The sequence below is a fragment of the Ostrinia nubilalis genome, chromosome 8, assembly GCF_963855985.1.
Source record: "Ostrinia nubilalis chromosome 8, ilOstNubi1.1, whole genome shotgun sequence".
NCBI classification, from domain to species: Eukaryota; Metazoa; Arthropoda; class Insecta; order Lepidoptera; family Crambidae; genus Ostrinia; species Ostrinia nubilalis.
Genome location: NC_087095.1, coordinates 3,489,185 through 3,514,343, shown reverse-complemented (window position 1 = coordinate 3,514,343; position 25,159 = coordinate 3,489,185). Strand labels below are relative to the sequence as shown.

Genomic DNA, 25,159 nt, shown 5'->3' with positions numbered 1-25,159 from the left:
CAATCTGGCTGAACCTTATTCGTTTTGCCAAGCAGAGTAGATACGTTTCCACCTGTATAAGTTAAGTAGGTACCTAACCTAGTTAGAAACAGTAAAATATTTAGTTAAAGTAAATAAGTCGGTACACATTTAGGTAAAAGCTAAAGCTAAGCTAAAGCTTTTGTGTAAAATTAATACAGAATTCGGATTACTGGCACCTGATTTTATTCTCATTAAGCTGTTAGTAAAATCTTAATTTTCCCTCTTACTGGAAAATCCAAATCAGTGCCATCTAGTGGATAGAGTACAGACTTGCTCAGAGATAGAAACAATGTTGTAATGTTACCGGTAATAATCGGTACCGACCGGTGTCAATCTTCGTTTTATTTTTAAGTCGTAGCTATATTCATTGCATTACCTACATTTAGAAACACGGATGTGACAAGATGTCAGAAAGGAATGAAACGAAACGCGACATCAATCAAATAATCCAATATGGCCGACTGCTTCGAAAGGGGTTGTTCGCGGCTTATTCCTCCCCAAATTTTAGTTATTTTAGTATATTTTTATTGAGATACGATTGTCTTACTATATTATGTAAGTCAATGCACCTAATGAAGACGTTTGCGTAAGTATAACGTCGAAAAGTGTGTTATTAACACAGGAATCCTTGACATAACGTTTTTGGGAAAGTTACCAGTGGCCTCTATTCACGTTATTACGACTTTATTTACAGGTATTCTGAAGATGCCAGTTAACCCTGTGTCTGAAACGAAAAAAGGAATCGAAAAATCTAAATTTTCGCTATCGTTAAACAGAAATAATGCTGTATGTGTGACTAACGAGAACAGAAAACTTGGAGATTCTAAAGAGAACATTGCTGTGAACAAACTAGCTGCTGGTGACAATAAGGAGAATAAGCCAGTGAAACGGCCATTCAGGAACACCTACTTCAATACTCTAAGTGCAGCTAAAAGACTCAAACCTCTGATTGAAACATCGAAGTCAATAGGTTAGTTTCCAATAGGAATGATCCACATACTTTGGTAGTTCTTGTAATTAGCAACCGAATGGTTAAATTACTAGCCTTATAAGTTTATTATGAATGGCAAATCATGTTTTATAGTTTGCTAGAGCTAGAGTATTTACAAATTATAAAATCTAGAGAATTATGGTTTATGAAATTGCATGTCCTCGTAATAAATCCATATTAAATAAATAGTACCTTTTCCACTCAAAGTCAATAACTTTAATTACAAATAATAACTTAAGTTTATAATATTTATCATTGTGAACTTTCAGATAAACACGTCCCCGATCTGATAATACTAGAGCCCAAGCCTGCCAGCACTGCCATGTTGAATGGCCACCACCAGACGGAGAACCAGTATGGAGCGGCGCCGCGGAAGACTCCCATCGCCACTCTCTCCAACTTAGGAAACACTTGCTTTCTCAACAGTGTGCTTTATACGTTACGGTGAGGAATATGTATAAAATAAGCTACTGAATTAAATCTACCTGTAATATTGGTAGTGACTTATATGATGAGTCACTCAAAGTTGAGTCCATAATAAGATCAGCTGACTCAGTTTATTATAAGAATCATCAATCAAGTGTTTAGACAATAATCTTGTCTGCTATAACCCATCAATCCCCAAGCAGAAACATATGACTGTGAAACAATTGGTTATTTAATGTCTCAATTTGCTGGCCTTGAAAAGTTAAACTTGTGCTCTCTTTTGATAATGTATTGATTGTACACAACTTTTCTACAATTTGATTATATTACAGATCGAGATGTGTTAATTTAGTCTTAAAAACTCAATTTATTTTCAATCAATTGTTCTATCATTATAAGTGTAAAACTGGTTGACAGAAGATGTTTTAATAAACACCTCTGAAGATCATCATTTGTATTGATTCATCCTCAAGACTCAACATACTTCAACAAACTGTGTATATTTGAAATGCAACATTTTTTTTTAAATAATGTGAATTAAGTCGCTTCTGTAATCGGATTCATTGCATCTTAATTACGCATAACTTACTGCTATTCTGCAAAGTTTAACATCAACATACTTTTGTTTTTCATTCAGATATGCACCACGATTCCTACACAACTTACACCACCTCGTATCCGACTTGGCCAGTCTAGAACAGAAGCTTGGAAGCATCCGCATGAAGAGTTCCTCTTTAGGCCGGAGTGCGGCAGGCCTAGCGTCTTCTGGAGCTCGGTCATGGAGCAGCAAAGATCTGCTCTCTCTCGGCCAAGCAGACAACAGCTCCGGAAAGAGTAAAATACAGGTGGGCCTTATCTAACTATAACACTGATAACAAATCGGGGGTGTCTGATGTTTATGATAAGCTGACATTTTAATTCCTGGCTACCTAGTTTGATATGATGTCATATTTTTTTAACAAATATTAGCTTAGTGTGAGTCTCTTTAATTATAATCTTTTTACTGTATGCAAAAATGGCATAGTATAATATTATTGTAACAACCACCGATTCAGATTAGCAAATCTAGTTTTGATGAATTGTTTTTATTTTATTTTATTAGGCATTCATAACTTGAAAGATTACAAACTGTCCATGAGGAGGGAAACCTCTAACACTGCTGTACCTCTGGAATTTTTTATTCCACAATTTTCTTCTTTGCCTGGCCCATTCGTTCGTTCGTTAGTTCGTTTCAGGCAAAAGACGTCCACTGCTGGACAAAGGCTTCCCCCAAGGATTTCCACAAAGACCGATCCTGCGCCGTTCGCATCCAGGCACCTCCCGCGACCTTCACCAGATCGTCGGTCCACCTAGTGGGAGGCCTGCCCATGCTACCATTACAATTTTTATACCACAATGCTTTGGAAAATTTTAAAATTCTGAGTATTATTATCCTAGCTATCTTCTAATTATTTATATTATTTACCACTTATTATATTACATGTGAATTACATTAAGGGCTATTTTAACAATACGTAATGTATGTATATTTTATGCAGTATAGGTTAGTGTCCGTGACTCCCACTCGGCATGGGGCACACTGAAAACCAGCGTCGTGGCCTCCCTCACCGGGGGCCATGGCATATGCTGAGTGGGGTCCCATTGCGATGGACATCGCTGTGCGACAGGGTGGCACTGCTCAGTTTACTTTCACTTTCATTGTATGTTTTATGTCACCTATGTCTTATTTACTGTTTTTTCTATTATTTACATCTTTTGTCTTCTGTGATGTCCATGGCAATAAATGTTTTTCTTTCTTTCTTTCTTTCTTTCTAATGTTCCACAGATAGCGACGGAAAAGCTTCACGAGACATACTTCAGCATGCGAGCGGCGGAGAGCAAGTGCCTCAGCAGTAGTTCGGCCGACGCCAGCCCGGAACCGTTCGCGGCTGATGCCTTCCTTGCTGCGTTGAGGGACGTCAACTCCACCTTTGAAGGTAATTGATAAAATAACTGAAGACATACTTCAGCATGCGAGCGGCGGAGAGCAAGTGCCTCAGCAGTAGTTCGGCCGACAAAAGCCCGGAACCCTTCGCGGCTGACGCTTTCCTTGCTGCGTTGAGGGACGTCAACTCCACCTTTGAAGGTAACTGTGATAAAATAACTGAAGACATACTTCAGCATGCGAGCGGCGGAGAGCAAGTGCCTCAGCAGTAGTTCGGCCGACGCCAGCCCGGACCCTTCGCGGCTGACGCCTTCCTTGCTGCGTTGAGGGACGTCAACTCCACCTTTGAAGGTAACTGTGATAAAATAACTGAAGACATACTTCAGCATGCGAGCGGCGGAGAGCAAGTGCCTCAGCAGTAGTTCGGCCGACGCCAGCCCGGACCCTTCGCGGCTGACGCCTTCCTTGCTGCGTTGAGGGACGTCAACTCCACCTTTGAAGGTAACTGTGATAAAATAACTGAAGACATACTTCAGCATGCGAGCGGCGGAGAGCAAGTGCCTCAGCAGTAGTTCGGCCGACAAAAGCCCGGAACCCTTCGCGGCTGATGCCTTCCTTGCAGCGTTGAGGGACGTCAACTCCACCTTTGAAGGTAACTGTGATAAAATAACTGAAGACATACTTCAGCATGCGAGCGGCGGAGAGCAAGTGCCTCAGCAGTAGTTCGGCCGACGCCAGCCCGGAACCCTTCGCGGCTGACGCCTTCCTTGCTGCGTTGAGGGACGTCAACTCCACCTTTGAAGGTAATTGATAAAATAACTGAATACATACTTCAGCATGCGAGCGGCGGAGAGCAAGTGCCTCAGCAGTAGTTCGACCGACGCCAGCCCGGAACCCTTCGCGGCTGATGCCTTCCTTGCTGCGTTGAGGGACGTCAACTCCACCTTTGAAGGTACATAATTAACTGCAATCAACACCTCGTTCATCAATACCTGCTACAATTATACTTCCTTTACCGATCGAATCGAAAATCTAATTCGTCAAAACTCCATACAAAAAAAAAGATCTTTCGACCATTTTTCCACTGGTTTGCGATTATAATGTGCACTTTGTATAGACACACTGTACTCGCACAAGTCGCATGGTGATGTTTAATCCCTGTGCGAAGTGTTTAGTTTTTTTTTAAATAATGGTATTTTTTTTTTCTAAAATTACTAATAGCCCTGTTAACCCGTACACGTGGTTAACTAAATAATTATACTTGTGTTACGAATGGGATTGCTATAATAGTTTAGCGGCGGGGTTTGAACCCGTGGTTCTAGGATCTCCAGTCGGCCAGTCCGACCTTTACCGTTCATCTATTGCCACTTCATGTATGTATGTTCTTTTGATGTGGCCTGTGGCAACATTTCTGCCTAAGCTGTTTATTCTATACAGATTTTACTTCTTAGATACCTTTGTTTCAAAATGACTAAAAACTTTGAATTTCTGGCATATTTCTTTTAATTTATTGTATTCTATGTACTAATATACCTATTATTGTTTCATTGCGCAGGCAACCGCCAACAAGACGCGCACGAACTGCTAGTGTGCATACTTGACAACATCCGCGAGACGTGTCGCGCGCTCAGCACGCGCGCCGCTCGGTTGCAGCTACACGAAAATGGCGACAGGTTAGCATTATTTATTAATTTTCTTAGTTCAGCCGCGGTAATACCACAGAATAATAATAAGTACTACGTACAGAAGTTTTACTTCGCGAAGGTATTTAAAAAAATGTATGCTCAATGTCATTAACAATATGGTGTAATTTAGCCTGTCTCAAGAGTCAAGCACCATTTTGTTGACAAACGTCAGTGATCGGCAATGCGCCGAAGCTATAGGGCTGACTTCGGTAAAATGATGTGACGTGAGGTGCCAAACTGCGGAAAATGGCGGAGGAAATACATGATTTAGCATGAATTATCATGAATAACATTAACTACTTATTTACCTCTCAGTGTCTTGAGGCAACTTAAAAAATTACATTCTGTGTTTTTATTATTATTTAGGCAGTTAAATACTGCACGCACAGTATTTAGTACACCATTTTCTTTATTTTCTTCCATCATACACAAGAATACGCGTGCGTGAGTCAATGTTCGCTCGTATGTGAGGCCTTGTCGAATAGTATCCTGTAGGTGGCCCATCGTGCGTGTTTTGTTTTCGATGTAAACTCGCGGAGATGAACAGGCCTGATTATACATAGAAAACACCCAGTCCAATACAAACAAATATGTTCATGCACACAAATGTTAGTACTGTGCGGGAATCGAACCCGCAACCTCCGGAATAGTAGTCCGATTCGAACCACTACACCAAACGGCCGACGATGTGTTTACTGGCCTTTGTACCATCCTAGAGTTCTAGATCATTCAATTTCACAGTTGCTTCACAGAACTTGTTATTGCCGATTATTTCTTTCAAAATCTTCAGAACAATCAATCACTTGCAGAGTAAAATTGTTATGGCCAAGTTTTGTGCATATTAAAACTAAGTAATATTCATCCTCCAGCAACGGTATAGGCCGCCAACCAAGCTTAGACGGCGATGGCGGGAAACCAACCCTCGGCAACCTTCGCAAGTCGTGGAAGAAACGCAAAGAAGTGCTCGCTAGTGAGAAGAAAAACTCCCCTACAGAAGAGAAGAGTGCAGCGCCCGCCGACCCTGAGAGGGACGAGAGATCAAGGCCTGGATGGGACTTCGTGGCTGATGACTTTGAAGGTACGTACGTAGTATGAACTATAGTCTGGTCTGTGAGCACGTAAAATTTTCGCGATGACGCGACTATGCGACAGGCGCCCGCAGTGAGTGTACGAGCGCGACAGCAACATAATTACACGCGAGCGATAATAATGGGTCGCTTGGGGTCATTGGACAAAATTCTACGTGCTCACAGACCGGGCTTTATCACCATATTTGCGTTCACTAGTTGACGCCACTGGTGACCAAAGGTCCTGTCACTCGCCTTACTAGTTGGCGCCACATAAGCTACTTTCACTAAAGTCTGTTCGGCGAGCACATAGAATTTCGTCCAGTGACCCCAAGCTACCCATCCTTATCGCTCGCACGTGATTATATTGCTGTTACGACTGTGCGATGGGCGGCCGCAGTGACTGTGCGAGCGCGACAGCAATTTACGCGCGAGCGACAAGGATGGGTAGCTTGGGGTCATTGGACGAAATCCTATCTGCTCGGCGACCGGAATTTAGCTAGTGGTTAAGAAAACGCAGTGCTCTCTCAGAAGAGAAGAGTGCAGCGCCCGCCGACCCTGAGAGGGACGAGAGATTGAGGCCTGGCTGGGACTACGTGGCTGACGACTTTGGAGGTATGTAATTGCTATTTTTAATGCAGACTATACAAGCGACTGAACTCCAAATACCACGGCCATAAAGTTCATATTTTGGATATGCTAACTGAGAAAAAAAATTGGTAAACATTTACAGAGTTAACAAGCTTTTATCTTATTCTTCAATCCCACCTATGATAAGCTGACATTGACGGCTGGGTCTACAGTCTGGACTGAACAATCCACTGCGTTTCTTTAGCGCGACGCATCTACATTGGATTCCGAAACGGACCGTGGACCCGCGCGAGTTTAAGCGGAGGCCCTAGGGCCTAAGTGACTCGCAATGAAGTGGAAATCTAGTCTTACCTAGACTCAAATATGTTTTTTGCAAGCATGATGGTAGTCCGTACTAAGGCCCGTTTTCCACCAAGGCGCAGCGGAGACGCCTCTAAAAACCAATCAGATTTCATTCTCCAATAATGAATGAAATCTCATTGGTTTATTCAATCCACATCTCCGTTCCGCTTCGCCTTAGTGGAAACCGGGCCTAACTGATCTTCATCATCATTTCAGCCATAGGACGTCCACTGCTGAACATAGGCCTCCCCCATAGGCTTTCCACGTTGATCGATTGGTAGCGGCCTGCGTCCAGCGCTTCCTTGCTACCTTTATGATGTCGTCGGTCCACCTTGTGGGTCATAAATCATGGTTATTATGTTGTCGCAGGCATGATGGTGGTCCGCACGATGTGCCTGGAATGCGAGACGGTGACGGAGAAGTCTCAAGCCGTGTGCGAGTTGTGCGTGCCGGTGGGCGACGACGACGCCGACGACGAGCCCTTCCGCGCCGCCTGCCTGTCCAGCGAGTACCTGCGCGACCAGAACAAGGTGAGGCTGTTATGATAGGGAGAATAAGGCCCGGTTTCAACCAAGGCAGAGCGGAGGAGTTAGTTAGTTAGTTAGTTTTGCAGGGCAATCGAATACCGCACTTAGCCTCATGATTGGGCCATTGTGCGCGATTTGTGGTTTATCTTCCTACTCCAACCACCCCAGATCCCCCCAGAAGGCGAGCAGCCCGTCTAGGCTGCTGCAGGCCTGTAGCGACGATGTTGATCGAAGAAATTGAGCCCGTTGTTCTTCCACGCTACTGAGCGGAGGAAAGAAGTGTCTTGAATAACCAATCAAATTTCATTATTTTCACGATTCTCCGCGCTGCGCCGCCGCCGCTGTCTAATTCTATAGAAAAAGTTAACGGCCCGACACTTCTCCGCTCCGTTTTGCTCTGCTCCGCCTTAGTGGTAACCAGTAGGGCATGCAAAAACCGAGCGGTTTGGAAAAACCGGTTTTTTCGGTTTTTATTTTCTAAAACCGAACTAAACCGGTTTTTTCGGGTTTTTCGGGTCGACTGTTTGTAAGTAAATAAAAAGGCTGCAAATTATAATAAAAATCATTTTATTTCTTTTATATTCTAGTTTGACAAGATGAAGTTACATGTTCTGAATATAATATTGTGAGATCAATTGAATAGTTTAATTAAAAATCAAATATAAAGAGATCAACAATAGGATACTTCGCTCATTAGCAAAGCAAAACCTTTGGTCAGGACTTCTTGGCGGGAATCTGAAGCGTCATGTTAGCGGTTTTGTTTTATTTCCTCAAATTCGTGTGTGGGCGACTATTAATGTGTAATAATGGTGGATTATTAACCATTGAGTGTTCGTGAACGTCCATGGGTGTGGGCAAGTGAAGCAAAACGTGCATAGTGATTCTTCTGGTTCTCTCAAGTTGTAGGAGGTCTCAGTAAAGCACCACAACTTTACTGAGACTCAAAGGGTGGGAAAGGGTATCATCTATCATCCTTCATTATATCATTACTTGATCTCATTTTGTAACTCGTATCACTTATATATGTCAACGTGAAATTGTGAACTCTGTCAGTTTATAATATAACGCGTTAGATTGTAAACTAACAGTGGGTTAGGTTAGGTTAGATTGTAATTTAACTACGTCAGATTATAATCTGACGGAATCCACAATTTTACAGTGACATATACTTGAAAATGGCACAAATCAAGTCGACCTCGACGTGTATTGCCAACATCATCAAAAAAGAAGAAGAACCTTTGGTCATGACTTATGGTCCTATGTCCCCTAGATGGGGCAGAGGGCGTCCACAACAGTCCTCCATCTCGTTCGGTCTTGAGCTTCTTGCTCCAGGTCTTGTCGATCTTCTTCGCCTCGTCCGCTACAGTGCGCCGCCAAGGCCGCCAGGCCGCCGCTTGCCTGGGTCGACCACGTTTGCGTTTTCCTTGGGGATTCCAATTCAGAGCCTGCTTAGGGATGTGATCGGGGTCCCTTCGGAGAGTGTGGCCAATCCAGTTCCACTTGCGGCGCTTGATCTGCTGGTCGATCGGAATTTCGTGGCAGCGTTCCAATAGCTCGACGTTGGAGATTTTCTCGGGCCAGTATATGCCGAGAATTCGGCGAAGGCAGCGGTTGATGAAGACCTGCAGCTGGTGCGAGATAACCTTGGTGACCTTCCACGTTTCACACCCATAGAGCAGAACGGATTTAACGTTGGACCCGAATATTTTGATCTTGACCCTTAGGGTCAATTTCCGTGACTGCCATATGGGGCGAAGTTGTGCGAAGGTAGCTCTGACCTTGGCAATGCGCGAAGTGATGTCCTCTTCGGTACCTCCAGTTTCTGACACGACGCTCCCGAGGTAGGTGAAATTGTGGACTCGTGCCACATCCTCTGCACCAATCCGTAATGGCGTGCAATTTCTCACACCAGATCGCATCTCTTGGGTCTTCCGGCAGTTAATTTTGAGCCCTGTGATACCCGCTTCTCGATGTAGGTCATCAAGTTTGGATTGCATATCGTGATGCGTGTGGCTCAGCAAACAGAGGTCATCGGCATAATCTAAGTCGTTGGTCATAGTTATGCCAGGCCTCCGTCACTCGCCTATACCGGCCGAGATAATTACCTACAGCGCGCGACAACTTCAAGTTGCAAATCAGTCAGGACCGCCACGCGCCGTGACGCGCCTGTGAGCACACGCGTACGTATTTCTATACACGCTCGGTCGATCATCGTTGAAATCAAGGTTTATTGTTCCAACAGCACTGTTATTCTTCTTTAATGGAAAATCGTAATATTTAGAAATAATAATTAACTGTAGTGATTTAAATAATTTAAAAAACTACACTTTTTGAATAATTTTGAAATACTTATGACAAAAAACTGTAGCAAAAAAAATATTTTACCTAATAAAAACATTAACTTTTACTTTACCGTGTCTGTTTTCCGACACTACACCTTTTAAAACTGTTTGTCCAATTTCGAATTATCGTAACACTGAAGTTTATTAATAGGTACTTTAGAGATGGTACGATTATACAAACACCACTAGATTAAAGTTTACCAATCGTAAATACAATAAATGCTTCTTAAAATTAAGTTTTTATTTATTTTACTTTGCTTATACAACCCTGACGCTTGAGCTGTGAGGTAGATCAATTCTGAACACAAAAAAATAGCGCTCTTGTGAGCGTAGTAGTAAGGTGCGATTTCGAATGCACCATGTGCGTTGGATATTTTGCATTATTATTATTACCGTTAAAATGCCGGCATCTGATCCTACACAAAGGAGTGCAATTTCTGTTGCTACTATTATGTATTCTGTGGTTATGCTTAATTAAATAATATGTAAGTTGACACTGACAGAGACTAGCAAAGCAAAATGGCGGCAATGGTCAAATACAAAGCGCGTTCCATTTTGCGCGCGCGCGCTTATAGCTTTAGCTAGAAGACGAGCTTTATATATTATAGATACATGGTACTTTAGTTCAATACCATAGCCATAGATAGACTATACTCATTCACATTGCATCACAATAATTGTTTTTATTGATATGACTAAAGAAGCATGTTCTTGTATGAGTTATTAAATTATCTAAAATCGTAGAAGAAAAACCGAAATAACCGAAAAACCCGGATTTATAACTGACAAAAACCGAGTTTCAAATTGTGTCGGTTATCCGGTTTTTCGGTTATCCGGTTAACCGGTTTGCATGCCATAGTAACCAGGTCCAAAGCAGGTATTCGACCACAATCGCACTGTTGTTAAGTGAGATGTTGTTCAAGATTGTACATAATCTGCCCTGTAAGTGCTTATTCACTTTCGCCTTGAAAGGCCCGGATATTAGTGTAGGGAAGAGCCAGCAGCAGGTGACAAATTCCAGTCCCTAGCTGTTTGCATTATAAAAAAGTTATCGGATCGCTTAGTGCGAGCTGTTGGAATATCGACAATGTAGTGATGATACGCTAGCCTGCGTCTGGTTCTCCGGTGATGGAAGGGGACTGGTGGAATAGGTCGTATAATTCCTTCGCACATCGAAGTGTAGCCTGTAGAAACCGTTAGAGATGCTACTATGGTATGATGATAGGGCTGTAATTCGTCTGTGCGTCGAGTGCGAGACGGTGACGGAGAAGTCTCAGGCTGTCTGCGAGCTATGCGTGCCGGTGGGCGACGACGACGCCGACGACGAGCCCTTCCGCGCCGCCTGCCTGTCCAGCGAGTACCTGCGCGACCAGAACAAGGTAACATGATGGTTGTGATGATAGGGACAAGAGAGCACTTTCACACGTCCCTACAACTGCTTCGGGACAGCAATATGGGCTAAAGCCCGGTCCGTGAGCACGTAGAATTTTGTCCAATGACCCCAAGCTACCCATCCTTATGGCTCGCGCGTAATTATATTGCTGTCGCGACTGTGCGACTGGCACCCGCAGTGAGTGTGCGAGCGCGACAGCAACATAATTACGCGCGAGCCATAAGGATGGGTAGCTTGGGGTCATTGGACAAAATTCTACGTGCTCACAGACCGGGCTTTAAAAAGAAAAGGAATTTATTCAATGCAAGTACAAAATAAAATAACCAGGCCTGTTCATCTCCCCGAGTGGGCACCGAAAACAAAACACGCGGGGTACGATCCACAAGAGATTCACGAGCGAGTAGTGAGTGATGCGTAGCCTGCCTCTCCAGCGAGTACCTGTTGCTGTTATGATAGGGAGAAGTTCACAATACTTACTTCTCTCATAGGTCACAGTACTTCCAGGTTACAGGCTGCTGCGATGATAGAGAGAATAAGGCCCGTTTCCCACCAAGGCGGAGCGGAGCAGAGAAGGGTCTTGAATTTCGTCCCACCCATTATTAACCCTACCATTGCTTCGGGACAATAAATCGACCAGTGCTGAGAAGAAGCAGCGCAAGAAACTCAGACAGGCTACTAATACTAGGCCTGTTCATCTCCCCGAGTAGGAATCGAAAACAAAACACGCGCGGCGTACCCACCGACGGATTTAATCCACAGGGGATTCACGAGCAAGTAGTACGTGTCTCGCTCGCGTATTCTTTCAATGGGTGTTGTAAAAAAAATATTCGCTATGGAAAGATGAAAAAATACGCGTGTGGTGCGCTAGATGGCAAAACAGTAGCTTCTTTTAGCAGTCAGCCCTATCACATCGGCACAGTACCGATCACTGACGTATGTAAACGAAACGGTGCTCGAATCCGAGACGAACTAAATTACACCATAGTGTTTATCGTGAGTATAAAGTAACTGTTTTTACCTGTACTTGTCATGTGTCCCTCTACATTTTTTTTGTGATTTTAATCAACAAATCGGTGTTGTGTCTATTCTGACTGACTTGTCAACTTTTTTCCACAGTACTGGTGCGAACGATGCCTCCGCTACAACGAGGCGAGACGGAGCGTCGCCTACTCGCGTCTCCCGCGACTACTAGTGCTGCAACTGAAGCGGTTCAGCGGCGGCATGGAGAAGATCACGCGTCACGCGCCCACGCCGCTGCTCATGCCTTGCTTCTGTGAGCCCTGTGCTCGCCGTCTGCCGGAGCAGCAGCCGCAACACAGGTACAGATAGACAGGGCTAGTCGCAACATAGGTACAGATAGGCAGGGCTAGTCGCAACATAGGTACAGATAGACAGGGCTAGTCGCAACACAGGTACAGTCGCGGAATGAAAAGGTTCGTCACCTTAGTGTCGGTTTTCTCTTGCACTAGGTACTGTAAGAGTCAAACCTGCCAACATAACAGTGCAAGAAACAGTGCTGCTAACATTTAAATAAATATGACGTTTGCTAACGAATAAGGTTTTGCTTGTTTAATTTTCTATCCCATGCAATGTTACAAAATGCAGTTTTTAGGGTTCCGTACCTCAAAAGGAAAAAACGGAACCCTTATAGGATCACTTTGTTGTCCGTCTGTCCGTCCGTCTGTCAAGACCCTTTTTCTCGGGAACGCGTGGAGGTATGAAGCTGAAATTTATATCAATTACTCAGGTCTACTGTCCCTTGAAGCTGTGAAAAAATCAAACTTCTAAGCCAACGCAATCAAAAGATACAGCCGTTTATGCCGCAAATTTTCGACACTTGCAAGGGAATCAAAACCTACAGGGTGCTTCCCGTGAACTCAGAATCTTGAAATTTGGTACGAAGCAACGTCTTATAACATAGATAAAGGAAAAATTACGAAAACCATAAATTTTTAGTTACATCACATAATATATTTTTTTTTAATAATTTTAAACTTACTACCCATTTCCTCATAAACGCGTAGAGGTATTAAATTGAAATTCATACCAAATACTCAGGTCTATAATACCTTTAAGCTGTAACAAAATCAAACTTCTATGTCAACGCAATCAAAAGAAACAGCAATTTAAGCTGCATATTTTGAAACTCGCAAGTACTCGCAAGGGAATCAAAACCTAAAGGGTACTTCCAGTCGACCTAGAATCTTGAAATTTGGCATGAAGCAACGTTTTATAGCACACATAAAGGAAAAATTCCGAAAACCTTAAATTTTTAGTTACATTACAAAATATATATTTTTTAATAAATATAAACTTATTACTTTTTTCCTCATGAACGCGTAGAGCTATCAAGTTGAAATTCATATCAAATACTTAGATCTAATTGCCTTTAACCCGTGAAAAAAAAAATTCTAAGTCAACGCAAAAACGCAAATGCTCCTCCATCTTTCCCCATTGTAATGTTATGAATTTCATTTTGCAATAAAAATACCATAGTTATGACTCGATTGTCGTAATGAACGAACTTTGTAAACCTTGCAGGTTTGTACGGAACCCTCGGTGCGCGAGTCCGACTCGCACTTGGCCGGTTTTTTTTTTATTTAATAGAAATAATAATGGCAGGTTGAACCAACAAGAAGGTTTTAGTTTATCAATCATAATAATCTTGACAAGATAAATCGTCAAACAACTTTGATCTGAATAATTTTGAACTTTACAGACGAACAGTTAAAGATTATTTGCTCTAACTCGAGATTATTCTGTAACATAGTTTCAAAAGGTAATATGTGCTCGCGATTCGTTGAAGGAATCAATTTGAAAACTGACGAACCTTTTCATTCCGTGACTGTACATAAAGACAGGTAACAATATCTGAAGCGGTTCAGCGGCGGCATGGAGAAGATCACGCGTCACGCGCCTACGCCGCTGCTCATGCCTTGCTTCTGCGAGCCCTGCGCGCGCCGGCTGCCGGAGCAGCAGCCGCAACACAGGTACAGATAGACAGGGCTAGTCGCAACATAGGTACAGATAGACAGGGCTAGTCGCAACATAGGTACAGATAGACAGGACTAGTCGCAACATAGGTACAGATAGACAGGGCTAGTCGCAACATAGGTACAGATAGACAGGGCTAGTCGCAACATAGGTACAGATAGACAGGGCTAGTCGCAACATAGGTACAGATAGACAGGGCTAGTCGCAACATAGGTACAGATAGACAGGACTAGTCGCAACATAGGTACAGATAGACAGGGCTAGTCGCAACATAGGTACAGATAGACAGGGCTAGTCGCAACATAGGTACAGATAGACAGGGCTAGTCGCAACATAGGTACAGATAGACAGGGCTAGTCGCAACATAGGTACAGATAGACAGGGCTAGTCGCAACATAGGTACAGATAGACAGGGCTAGTCGCAACATAGGTACAGATAGACAGGGCTAGTCGCAACATAGGTACAGATAGACAGGGCTAGTCGCAACATAGGTACACATAGACAGGGCTAGTCGCAACATAGGTACAGATAGACAGGGATAGTCGCAACATAGGTACAGATAGACAGGGCTAGTCGCAACATAGGTACAGATAGACAGGGCTAGTCGCAACATAGGTACAGATAGACAGGGCTAGTCGCAACATAGGTACAGATAGACAGGGCTAGTCGCAACATAGGTACAGATAGACAGGGCTAGTTGCAACATAGGTACAGATAGACAGGGCTAGTCGCATCATAGTTACAGATAGAAAAGTCTAGTCGCAACACAGGTACATATGGACAATGCTAGTCGCATCATAGGTACAGATAAACAGGGCTAGTCGCATCATAGGTACAGATAGACAGGGCTAGTCGCAACACATGTACCTACATAAAGACAGGTCACAATATCTGAAGCGGTTCAGCGGCGGCATGGAGAAGATCACGCGTCACGCGCCCACGCCGCTGCTCATGCCTTGCTTCTGCGAGCCCTGCGCGCGCCGGCTGCCGGAGCAGCAGCCGCAACACAGGTACAGATAGACAGGGCTAGTCGCAACATAGGTACAGATAGACAGGGCTAGTCGCAACATAGGTACAGATAGACAGGGCTAGTCGCAACATAGGTACAGATAGACAGGGCTAGTCGCAACATAGGTACAGATAGACAGGGCTAGTCGCAACATAGGTACAGATAGACAGGGCTAGTCGCAACATAGGTACAGATAGACAGGGCTAGTCGCAACATAGGTACAGATAGACAGGGCTAGTCGCAACATAGGTACAGATAGACAGGGCTAGTCGCAACATAGGTACAGATAGACAGGGCTAGTCGCAACATAGGTACAGATAGACAGGGCTAGTCGCAACATAGGTACAGATAGACAGGGCTAGTCGCAACATAGGTACAGATCGACAGGGATAGTCGCAACATAGGTACAGATAGACAGGGCTAGTCGCAACATAGGTACAGATAGACAGGGCTAGTCGCAACATAGGTACAGATAGACAGGGCTAGTCGCAACATAGGTACAGATAGACAGGGCTAGTCGCAACATAGGTACAGATAGACAGGGCTAGTCGCAACATAGGTACAGATAGACAGGGCTAGTTGCAACATAGGTACAGATAGACAGGGCTAGTCGCATCATAGTTACAGATAGAAAAGTCTAGTCGCAACACAGGTACATATGGACAATGCTAGTCGCATCATAGGTACAGATAAACAGGGCTAGTCGCATCATAGGTACAGATAGACAGGGCTAGTCGCAACACATGTACCTACATAAAGACAGGTCACAATATCTGAAGCGGTTCAGCGGCGGCATGGAGAAGATCACGCGTCACGCGCCCACGCCGCTGCTCATGCCTTGCTTCTGCGAGCCCTGTGCTCGCCGGCTGCCGGAGCAGCAGCCGCAACACAGGTACAGATAGACAGGGCTAGTCGCAACATAGGTACAGATAGACAGGGCTAGTCGCAACATAGGTACAGATAGACAGGGCTAGTCGCAACATAGGTACAGATAGACAGGGCTAGTCGCAACATAGGTACAGATAGACAGGGCTAGTCGCAACATAGGTACAGATAGACAGGGCTAGTCGCAACATAGGTACAGATAGACAGGGCTAGTCGCAACATAGGTACAGATCGACAGGGATAGTCGCAACATAGGTACAGATAGACAGGGCTAGTCGCAACATAGGTACAGATAGACAGGGCTAGTCGCAACATAGGTACAGATAGACAGGGCTAGTCGCAACATAGGTACAGATAGACAGGGCTAGTCGCAACATAGGTACAGATAGACAGGGCTAGTCGCAACATAGGTACAGATAGACAGGGCTAGTTGCAACATAGGTACAGATAGACAGGGCTAGTCGCATCATAGTTACAGATAGAAAAGTCTAGTCGCAACACAGGTACATATGGACAATGCTAGTCGCATCATAGGTACAGATAAACAGGGCTAGTCGCATCATAGGTACAGATAGACAGGGCTAGTCGCAACACATGTACCTACATAAAGACAGGTCACAATATCTGAAGCGGTTCAGCGGCGGCATGGAGAAGATCACGCGTCACGCGCCCACGCCGCTGCTCATGCCTTGCTTCTGCGAGCCCTGTGCTCGCCGGCTGCCGGAGCAGCAGCCGCAACACAGGTACAGATAGACAGGGCTAAAGCCCGGTCGCCGTGCACGTAGAATTTCGTCCAATGACCCCAAGCTACCCATTCTTATCGCTCGCGCGTAATTATGTAGCTGTCGCGACTGTGCGACGGGCGGTCGCAGACTGTCTGTACCAGACTATTCAGGTACAGACAGCCTAGGTCATGGTTAATCTATAGCGACACAAGACAGGTCCTAACAGCTGTGGAGAAGATCGCCAGCAGCATAGCTGAAACACCGGTAATTTTAAATCAGCCATAGCACTGGTACAGATAGGTCATTATGAACATTCTTGTCACTCTTTTGTGTGTAAGAACTGATTGAAAGGGCAATATTCAGCATAGTGATTTTCCAATTAAAATACTTAGGTATCGAAAGTAAACCCAAGTTCTTCAAATAGATAAATGTATTAATTAACCATTAAACCTTCCAGATACATCCTATGGGGCGTGATAATGCACCTAGGGCAGACTCTAACCGGCGGCCACTATGTAGCGTACGCGCGAGACTCTCCCGCCGAACCAGCTTGTCGCCGCCAAGCGCCGCCGGATCACGCCGCGCCGCCTACCACGTCTGGGTAAGAAGATTGCAACTTTATGTATAGTGGGATAAGGTTTAAAGTGTCAACTTGTCACTGCCAAGATGACCGCTACCTCAGAGTAAGGGGATTGCACCTTTATGTAAAGCGAGGGTGAGGTTAAAGTGACAGACTCATCCGCCGAACCAGCCTGCCGCCGTCAAGCGCCGCCGGATCACGCCGCGCCGCCTACCACGTCTGGGTAAGGAGATTGCAGTTTTATTATAGTGGGATATGGTTTAAAGTGACAGCTAGTCGACCCACAAGGTGGACCGACGACCTGATTATGGTAGCAGAAAGACGCTGGACGCAGGCCGCTACCAAACCGTGCGATGTGGAAGTCATTGGGGAAGGCCTATGTTCAGCAGTGGACGTCCTGTGGCTGAAATGATGATGATGATGACAGCTAAAGCCTGGTCCGTGAGCCGCGCTCGCACACTCACTGCGGGCGCCCGTCGCAGTCGCGACAGCAATATAATTACGCGCGAGCGATAAGGATGGGTAGCTTGGGGTCATTGGACAAAATTCTACGTGCTCACGGACCAGGCTTTAGTCACCGCCGAGATGGCCGCTACCTCCAGGTAAGGGGATTGCACCTTTATGTAAAGCGAGGGTAGGGTTAAAGTGGCAGACGCTAACCGGCGGCCATTATGTAGCGTACGCGCGAGACTCGCCCGCCGAACCAGCCTGCCGCCGTCAAGCGCCGCCGGATCACGCCGCGCCGCCTACTACGTCTGGGTAAGAAGATTGCAGCTTTATGTATAGTGGGATAAGGTTTAAAGTGACAGCTAGTCGACCCACAAGGTGGACCGACGACCTGATTAAGGTAGCAGAAAGACGCTGGACGCAGGCCGCTACCAAACCGTGCGATGTAGAGGTCATTGGGGAAGACCTATGTTCAGCAGTGGACGTCCTGTGGCTGAAATGATGATGATGATGACAGCTAAAGCCTGGTCCGTGAGCACGTAGAATCCCGTCCAATGACCTCAAGCTACGCTATAATAATCCCGTCCAATGACCTCAAGCTAAGCTATAAGCTAGGTCGAATATAGCGAAGAAACCTTCATGTATAGAATAGTAAGGTACAAAGTATCAGACAAATATGTCGCGCTGTACATTACCTTTTGAGTAAGGTTCACAGTGCCCATCAACGTTTATAATTTACCTTATTTTCAGCTGTGTAAGGTTCAAAATGAGAGTCAACCACAGTAAAAGCTTGTGTCAATTAGCTTGCAACCTCGTTCATCACATCAAAACCCCTTGTAATCAAAATAATCCGACAAGACAACAACGCGACATCGTGAATTGTCATTTATCTTTACGATAGACTAGACGTCAGGGGTTTCCACGACACCTCGCTTATCGTACCTTCACTTGCCGCGTTACCAAGAAGCACAGTATCGGCCGTCCGTTAGTGAAATTCTACTATCACCAAATAGATAATGTACTAAATAATAATAATAAATAAATATCCTTGGACATTTTACACTGCGGGTCATTCCATCGTTTCGGGTGTTACGTTCGTACACACATATTCAACAATTTCATGTATTTTGAAATAGTATTTTAATTATGTTAGTGCCTTAATCTGTCCGTTTTTAGTTATTTTATTTAAAAAATAAAGTTTGTATAGCTTAGAATGTAGGATAACGAAAATATGAGTCGAAAAGTGTGCGTTTCGGGCGTTACGAGATTTTGCCTCTATGTTCTGACTGTTGCTGCATTTACTCGAAATTTAGCGAATTTTCTTAAGGAATCATACCTAAAACTTACAGGACTTCTAAAGTATGAAATTTACAAACCATGTAACATACAATCACTGTTAAATAAAACGTTTTACTATTTTTTTATAAATTTTTTCTTTGTTTCGGGTGTTACAATGGTTCTGTTTCGGGTGTTACGAGTACGAAAATTCAACGTGTTTTATCGATAAAATCGGTGTTTTATTAGTCTCTAGGTACTACAAAATAAGGAGTACAACAAATAAACACAAATAGAGCGACTTCTGATTTGAAATTACGAAGCAGCTTTTTTTAAAAAATATACAAAGGAGAATGCCCAAAAGTGGTATCGCTCGAAATCTAATTGTACATTGAGGGTACCACACCGTAAATTCCTTTCTTCATTTGTAATGATTTGCGAAAGTAGTAAGAAATTGTAAAACCTCCGGAATAAAATCCGATTTTAATAAAAAGTATTGTAACAATGAGCTGCAATCAGCAACACCTACCACCGAGCAACGACACTACGTAGTTCGCACGGTTGTCAATAGATGGCGCTGTTCGTAGTTAGCTCGCGATATCATTTGATTTTTTCCTGTCCTTAAGTAGTCAGGGCTAACCACAAATCCCTTTCCCCTTGCAAAATGGTATAAATAACATTGGTATGCACGCAAGATTATTTTGTGTTTATATCTGATCCTTATCAAATAACGCTAGCTTTGGCGTAGCTAGGGTTTTTTTTAGGCAGGGTAACTATCCACAAATATAAAACAAGTATTCTAAGGTAAAACCTGTAGCTATGCCAATGGACACCATTCATTTCACTTAAACCAAAATTACGTCAAAGTCCGGAGTTTTATAAAAAAAAAAATAACTGTGCCAAATAGTCCTGTATGCATACTATAAATTAAGCTTTATTCGATTAATGTACAATGAATTTGATAGCGATACCAACTCCCATAGTCACTTGGGCATTCTCCTTTCAAGTTAAATTTTTCCTCAGAATCTAGCTTTTTCTATTGTTTTTGGCTTGAAATAGCATTACTTTAATTTCTAATTACGATATTTATAGGAAATGTCAAACATCGACACTTTTTAGCAATACCTTAATTTTAGTGTTAAGTCAACATTTCAAAAAAGTCTTAAATTGAGAAATCTGACTCCTTTTCCGATGCCAGCGCTAGTGGGAGGTCAAAGGACCCTCACAGTAATACTTTTTCACTTCTCCAAGCAATATACACACAATATCGACATATAAATAAAAATGTAATACCCGAAACGTTTCGGGTGTTACAGTTTTTAATCAAGAAAGAAACATACTAAATTAGTATCATGCTCAGATATTAGCTAGTATTTGAAATCATTACTACCATGACCTTACTTTTACCAAATATTGTTACCCTAATCCGTGTGTAAGGTACAATAATAAAACAAATACCTGTTATTCTGTTTCGGGTGTTACATCGCCGAAGTAACAAGAAAACACACTTAAAACTTGATGATTATCAATTTTTTTGGGACTATATGCTATCTACCAATACTATGATAAATACCCTCGAATCATATAGTGGCAAAACGTTTCAAAGATAGATAGTTTTTTTTTTAATCGTATTACTAATAATTAGAGAGAAAATGATCATTCAGACAGTTGACTTAAGTGTAGACTTTGAAGACTAATAACTTAAAAATTACTTGTTTCTTTCAGATTTTTTTTGTTGCACATTATAATTTGGAATGTATACTTTCAAAATTCATCAGATTTAATGCGAAAAGAACATATTTAGTTTTTCACCCTCGGTAACATTTGTCATGGAATGACCCCTGCGCTTCTAGTCCCAAACTAAGCAAAGCTTGTACTATGGGTACTAGACAACGGATATAAACATACTTAAATACTTTTTTTTGTAAATACATACTTATTATACATAGAAAACACCCAGTCCAATACAAACAAATATGTTCATGCACACAAATGTTTGTGCTGTGCGGGAATCGAACCCGCTACCTCCGGAATAGTAGTCCGTTTCGAACCACTACACCAAACGGCCGACTAACATCTCTATTCTTATGTCAAAGTAAAAAACAATGCTTATAATCGCATTCACGCCCGTATTCACAAACATTACTATGAGGTGTCACAGTGCGCGTGGACGCACAGGGTGACACACGAACTAATCACAGAGCTCTATTCAACGCTGTGCGTTCGATATGCTGCTTCACTTAAGCAAGCATCGTTTGTGAATACAGGCTTTAGTCTCATTTTACTCACTGAGAAAACCCAAAGTCCCTTACGTATCTAGATGTCACGTACAGAGCATGTGCACTAATGTTGTAATAGATGCTATTTTTCAATAAAAATGTTTAATGTGCTGGCGACTGTACTTTTTACCCTTTGACAGCTCGGTCTCGTCTTATCCTGATTGATAGACTTGTCATTGATAAAAATAATCTAAAACATTCCTATTTATTTAACAGACCATAAAATAGGTGCGAACTGGTTTCCTTGCCAGTTTTTTAATCATTTGTCCGATTACAATATCTTATCATGAGTATAAAATTTAATAAAATTCGTTCATCACGACGCAAAACATGATACGTAATAGGTACCTATGCTAGATCACGCAGTTTTTATCAGATCGTACGTGTTTGTTTAACCTTTTATTTTTTATGGCAGTGTTGCATTTTAACCTTGAATTATGTCTGCCTGTGCTAGACCACTCCATGCTTAATATACATTTTCAATAAGCATAATACCTGTTTTTTGTTACATCCAGTTGCATGGATATTTGTTAGAAACTCGTCAGATAAAGTTAATCACCAGTAGCCAACCTTCATTTGTGTGGATCTGGATAACTCTGAATCTTTGTGAAAGGGACACTGACATTTAAGATTTAATATGTGTCATTAATTAATGACCTACAACAGTCCACCCACAAGGTGGACCGACGACCTCATAAAGGTAACAGAGGAGAGAGCTGGATTCTGGCCGCTACCAACCGGGTGATATGGAGATTATTGGGGGAGGCCAATGTTCAGCAGTAGACGTCCTGTGGCTGTAATGATGCTGATGAATAGACATGTTGACACCATCAATCAATTGACGTATGTACTTTTTAAAACTGTCAAAACGAAACTCTCCCATAGATTTTGTATGGTACTACAAGCAAGGGACGTCACTATTTTCAACCGACTTCAAAAAAAGGAGGAGGTTCTCAATTCGACCCGTATGTTTTTTTTTTTTTTTTTTTTCTATGTTTGTTACGCGATAACTCCGCCAATTATGAACCGATTTGAACAAATCTTTTTTCTGCGTATAGGTAATACCTCAAGGGTGGTCCCATTTAAATTTTTTAATAGAAAAAACAACCCCCAAGGGTGGAAAATTGGGGATGAACTTTTTTATACGCAATATCTCCGCCGATTATAAATCAATTTGAACGATTATTTTTTTGTTGAATAGGTATTATCAAAAGGGTGGTTTCATGCGAATTTGAAGAAAATATTTCACCCCCAAGGGTGGAAAATTGGGGATAAACTTTTTTATACGCAATATTTTCAATTTTTAGTTTTTTTTTGTGTTCACGCATTTGAAGTCGGTTTTATTTTTTTAAAAAGTTATTTTAACTCAATTAAACTACTTTTTTCAATCACAATGCGAACAAAAATCGTAATTTACAGATAATTTAAATTAAATTAAGTTTTTAAGACCAGAATGAAGGGTCTTTTTAAAAAAGTTGTAGTTTTGAATTATTGAGGTATGGTGTCAAACTGTCTTTCAAATTTCAACTCTAACCTCAGCTATTTAAATTCCAGATTCATGCGAACGCTGTTCAACCGGCCTCGCCCGCCGCCGGCCGGTTGCGCGGCTAAAGAATGCTGCGTGCCTAGACCTCGGAGCGAAGCGTGCTGGCTGGCCTGCGACGACGAACTAGTCAAACCCATCTCCAACGAGGAGTTCGAGGACCTGCTATCAGCGGAACCCAAAATGAGGTCCGCGGCGACACCATACCTACTCTTCTACGTCAAAAGCGAAGTCGGCTAGTGACCGCCGCACGCGTTGCGGCCGCGAAACGCTCGCTACCGATTCAGCAAACGGTACTTCGGCGTCTTCATGTATTCATTTGACTATTGATTGGTGTAGCGAAGTCGATTTTTGATGTCACCAGTGACTTGGATTTTGTATTTCATGGTAAAACATTTGCCTGTTTTTGGTTTTGGAAATACGTACAAAATGATTGAAATATATTTTTAAAAGATCGCTAACAAAATGTGTAATGATTTTAGTCTGTGGTGTATGTAATTGACAATTGATTTATCATTGTCTATTGGTCACAAGTTTTCATGTTTAGTGTAATTATATTAAATTCAAAAATCGACTCGCTGGCATAAGTGATATTACATTGGCAGCGGGTATTGCGCGTTTGGTATCACGTGAACAAACGATTGTATTGCTGTGTAAAATAAAATTACTGTAGTAACTAAACTACGGTTTAACGTCCGTATTGCCTTGTATAAACAGAACGGCTAGCAGGTCCAAGTGAATATCTACCAGTGTTGTTCAAACCATACAGGTCTTATGACAAAGATCGTTATACGTCGTACGATTAAGGTGCTCGATATTGAAGCTATACGGTCACTTTGTAGTACGTCAACGTTACTTAAATACATTCGATTCAACATCGATTCTAATCTAGATATTTATAATTCGAGTTGATCAGAATCGCAGATCATTGCAGTACTCTCACTTAATAAACACGAAAATACGACCCACTAGGGATATCTCATTATTGGCTGAAATTTCGTTGTGACGATTTCCATTGGTCATTCATTAGACTCACTGTTACACTTCTGCACCAATATCTCAATAATCTGCAATTATGAAACTGCTCGCATTATAAAATCAACTAACATGTCTTCAGTAGCTTCTTGGTTTCTTCTAACACCTTTAAAATGTCAAAATTGTTCCTAGAATGTTCTAAGGCGGTTCCCAGTGAACATGGAGTATTATTTCACACCGTCTAATCTATTAGATTGTAACTTAGCTCTTTCGTTCTTTCATTTAGGACCGATTTTTCAATCGTCGGATAACTTTTAACTGAAGAATAAGTTTGGCACATTGACAGTTTCAGTATGGGAAATTTATTTTTCAGTTAAAAGATATCTGACTATTGAAAAATCAGCCCTTAGACGCTTAAAAGACAAACCTAGATGTAGGCACAAACTAATAATGTGTGTCAGCCTGACGTGATATTATGAACGTAGCTAAAGTATATTATATGTATATGAAAAATAGTATTTAGATATCGATCAAATATATTGTAAAGTATAACATGCGTTCGAGATATTTTCACTCGTTACGATCTGACAATATGGACTCTTAAATAGTTTGGATATATCTTCTGATGTATACTGATTGTATATTTGACGTTTAGCCTGTTACTGCGTGAAATATTATATGAGATGTATATTGCGGCGTGAAGCATAAAATATTATATTCTGGCCTAAACTATATGGCTCGATTCTGAGATTTCAATTATCTATTACTAAAGCCCGGTCTGTGAGCACGTAGAATTTTTATCCAATGACCCCAAGCTACCCATCCTTATCGCTCGCGCGTAATAATATTGCTGTCGCGACTGTGCGACGGGCGCCCGCAGTGAGTGTGCAAGCGCAACAGCAACATAATTACGCGCGAACAATAAGGATGGGTAGCTTGGGGTCATTGGACAAAATTCTACGTGCTCGCAGACCAGACTATAACTAAATATAAGTATTTCTCTTTTTAGTCTTAGTACACAAAATATACAAGATGACTGTAAAACAAAGCTTCCAACTATTTTTTACAGTTTTATGTGTTATTTGTGCAATATAATTGTGAATATATTTCAGTCTAATTATAGATAATTTTAGAAAG

The 25,159-nt window shown here is 42.4% G+C and overlaps 2 protein-coding genes across 2 annotated transcripts in view; one reads left to right on the top strand and one right to left on the bottom strand.

Moving 5' to 3' along the window:
- Nucleotides 1-25,159, bottom strand: part of LOC135073755 (terpene synthase) — a 258,865-nt gene that overhangs the window by 69,363 nt on the left and 164,343 nt on the right. The gene's annotated exons all lie outside the window — the stretch shown is intronic.
- On the top strand, nt 482-24,791 carry LOC135073757 (uncharacterized). Its single transcript, XM_063967930.1, has 11 exons — nt 482-607; nt 716-991; nt 1,282-1,456; nt 2,076-2,283; nt 3,264-3,414; nt 4,918-5,035; nt 5,917-6,125; nt 7,417-7,577; nt 12,426-12,628; nt 17,381-17,524; nt 23,059-24,791. Exons 2-11 carry the CDS (start codon nt 727-729, stop codon nt 23,285-23,287), a joined length of 1,863 nt encoding a protein of 620 aa, XP_063824000.1. The 5' UTR covers nt 482-607; nt 716-726; the 3' UTR covers nt 23,288-24,791.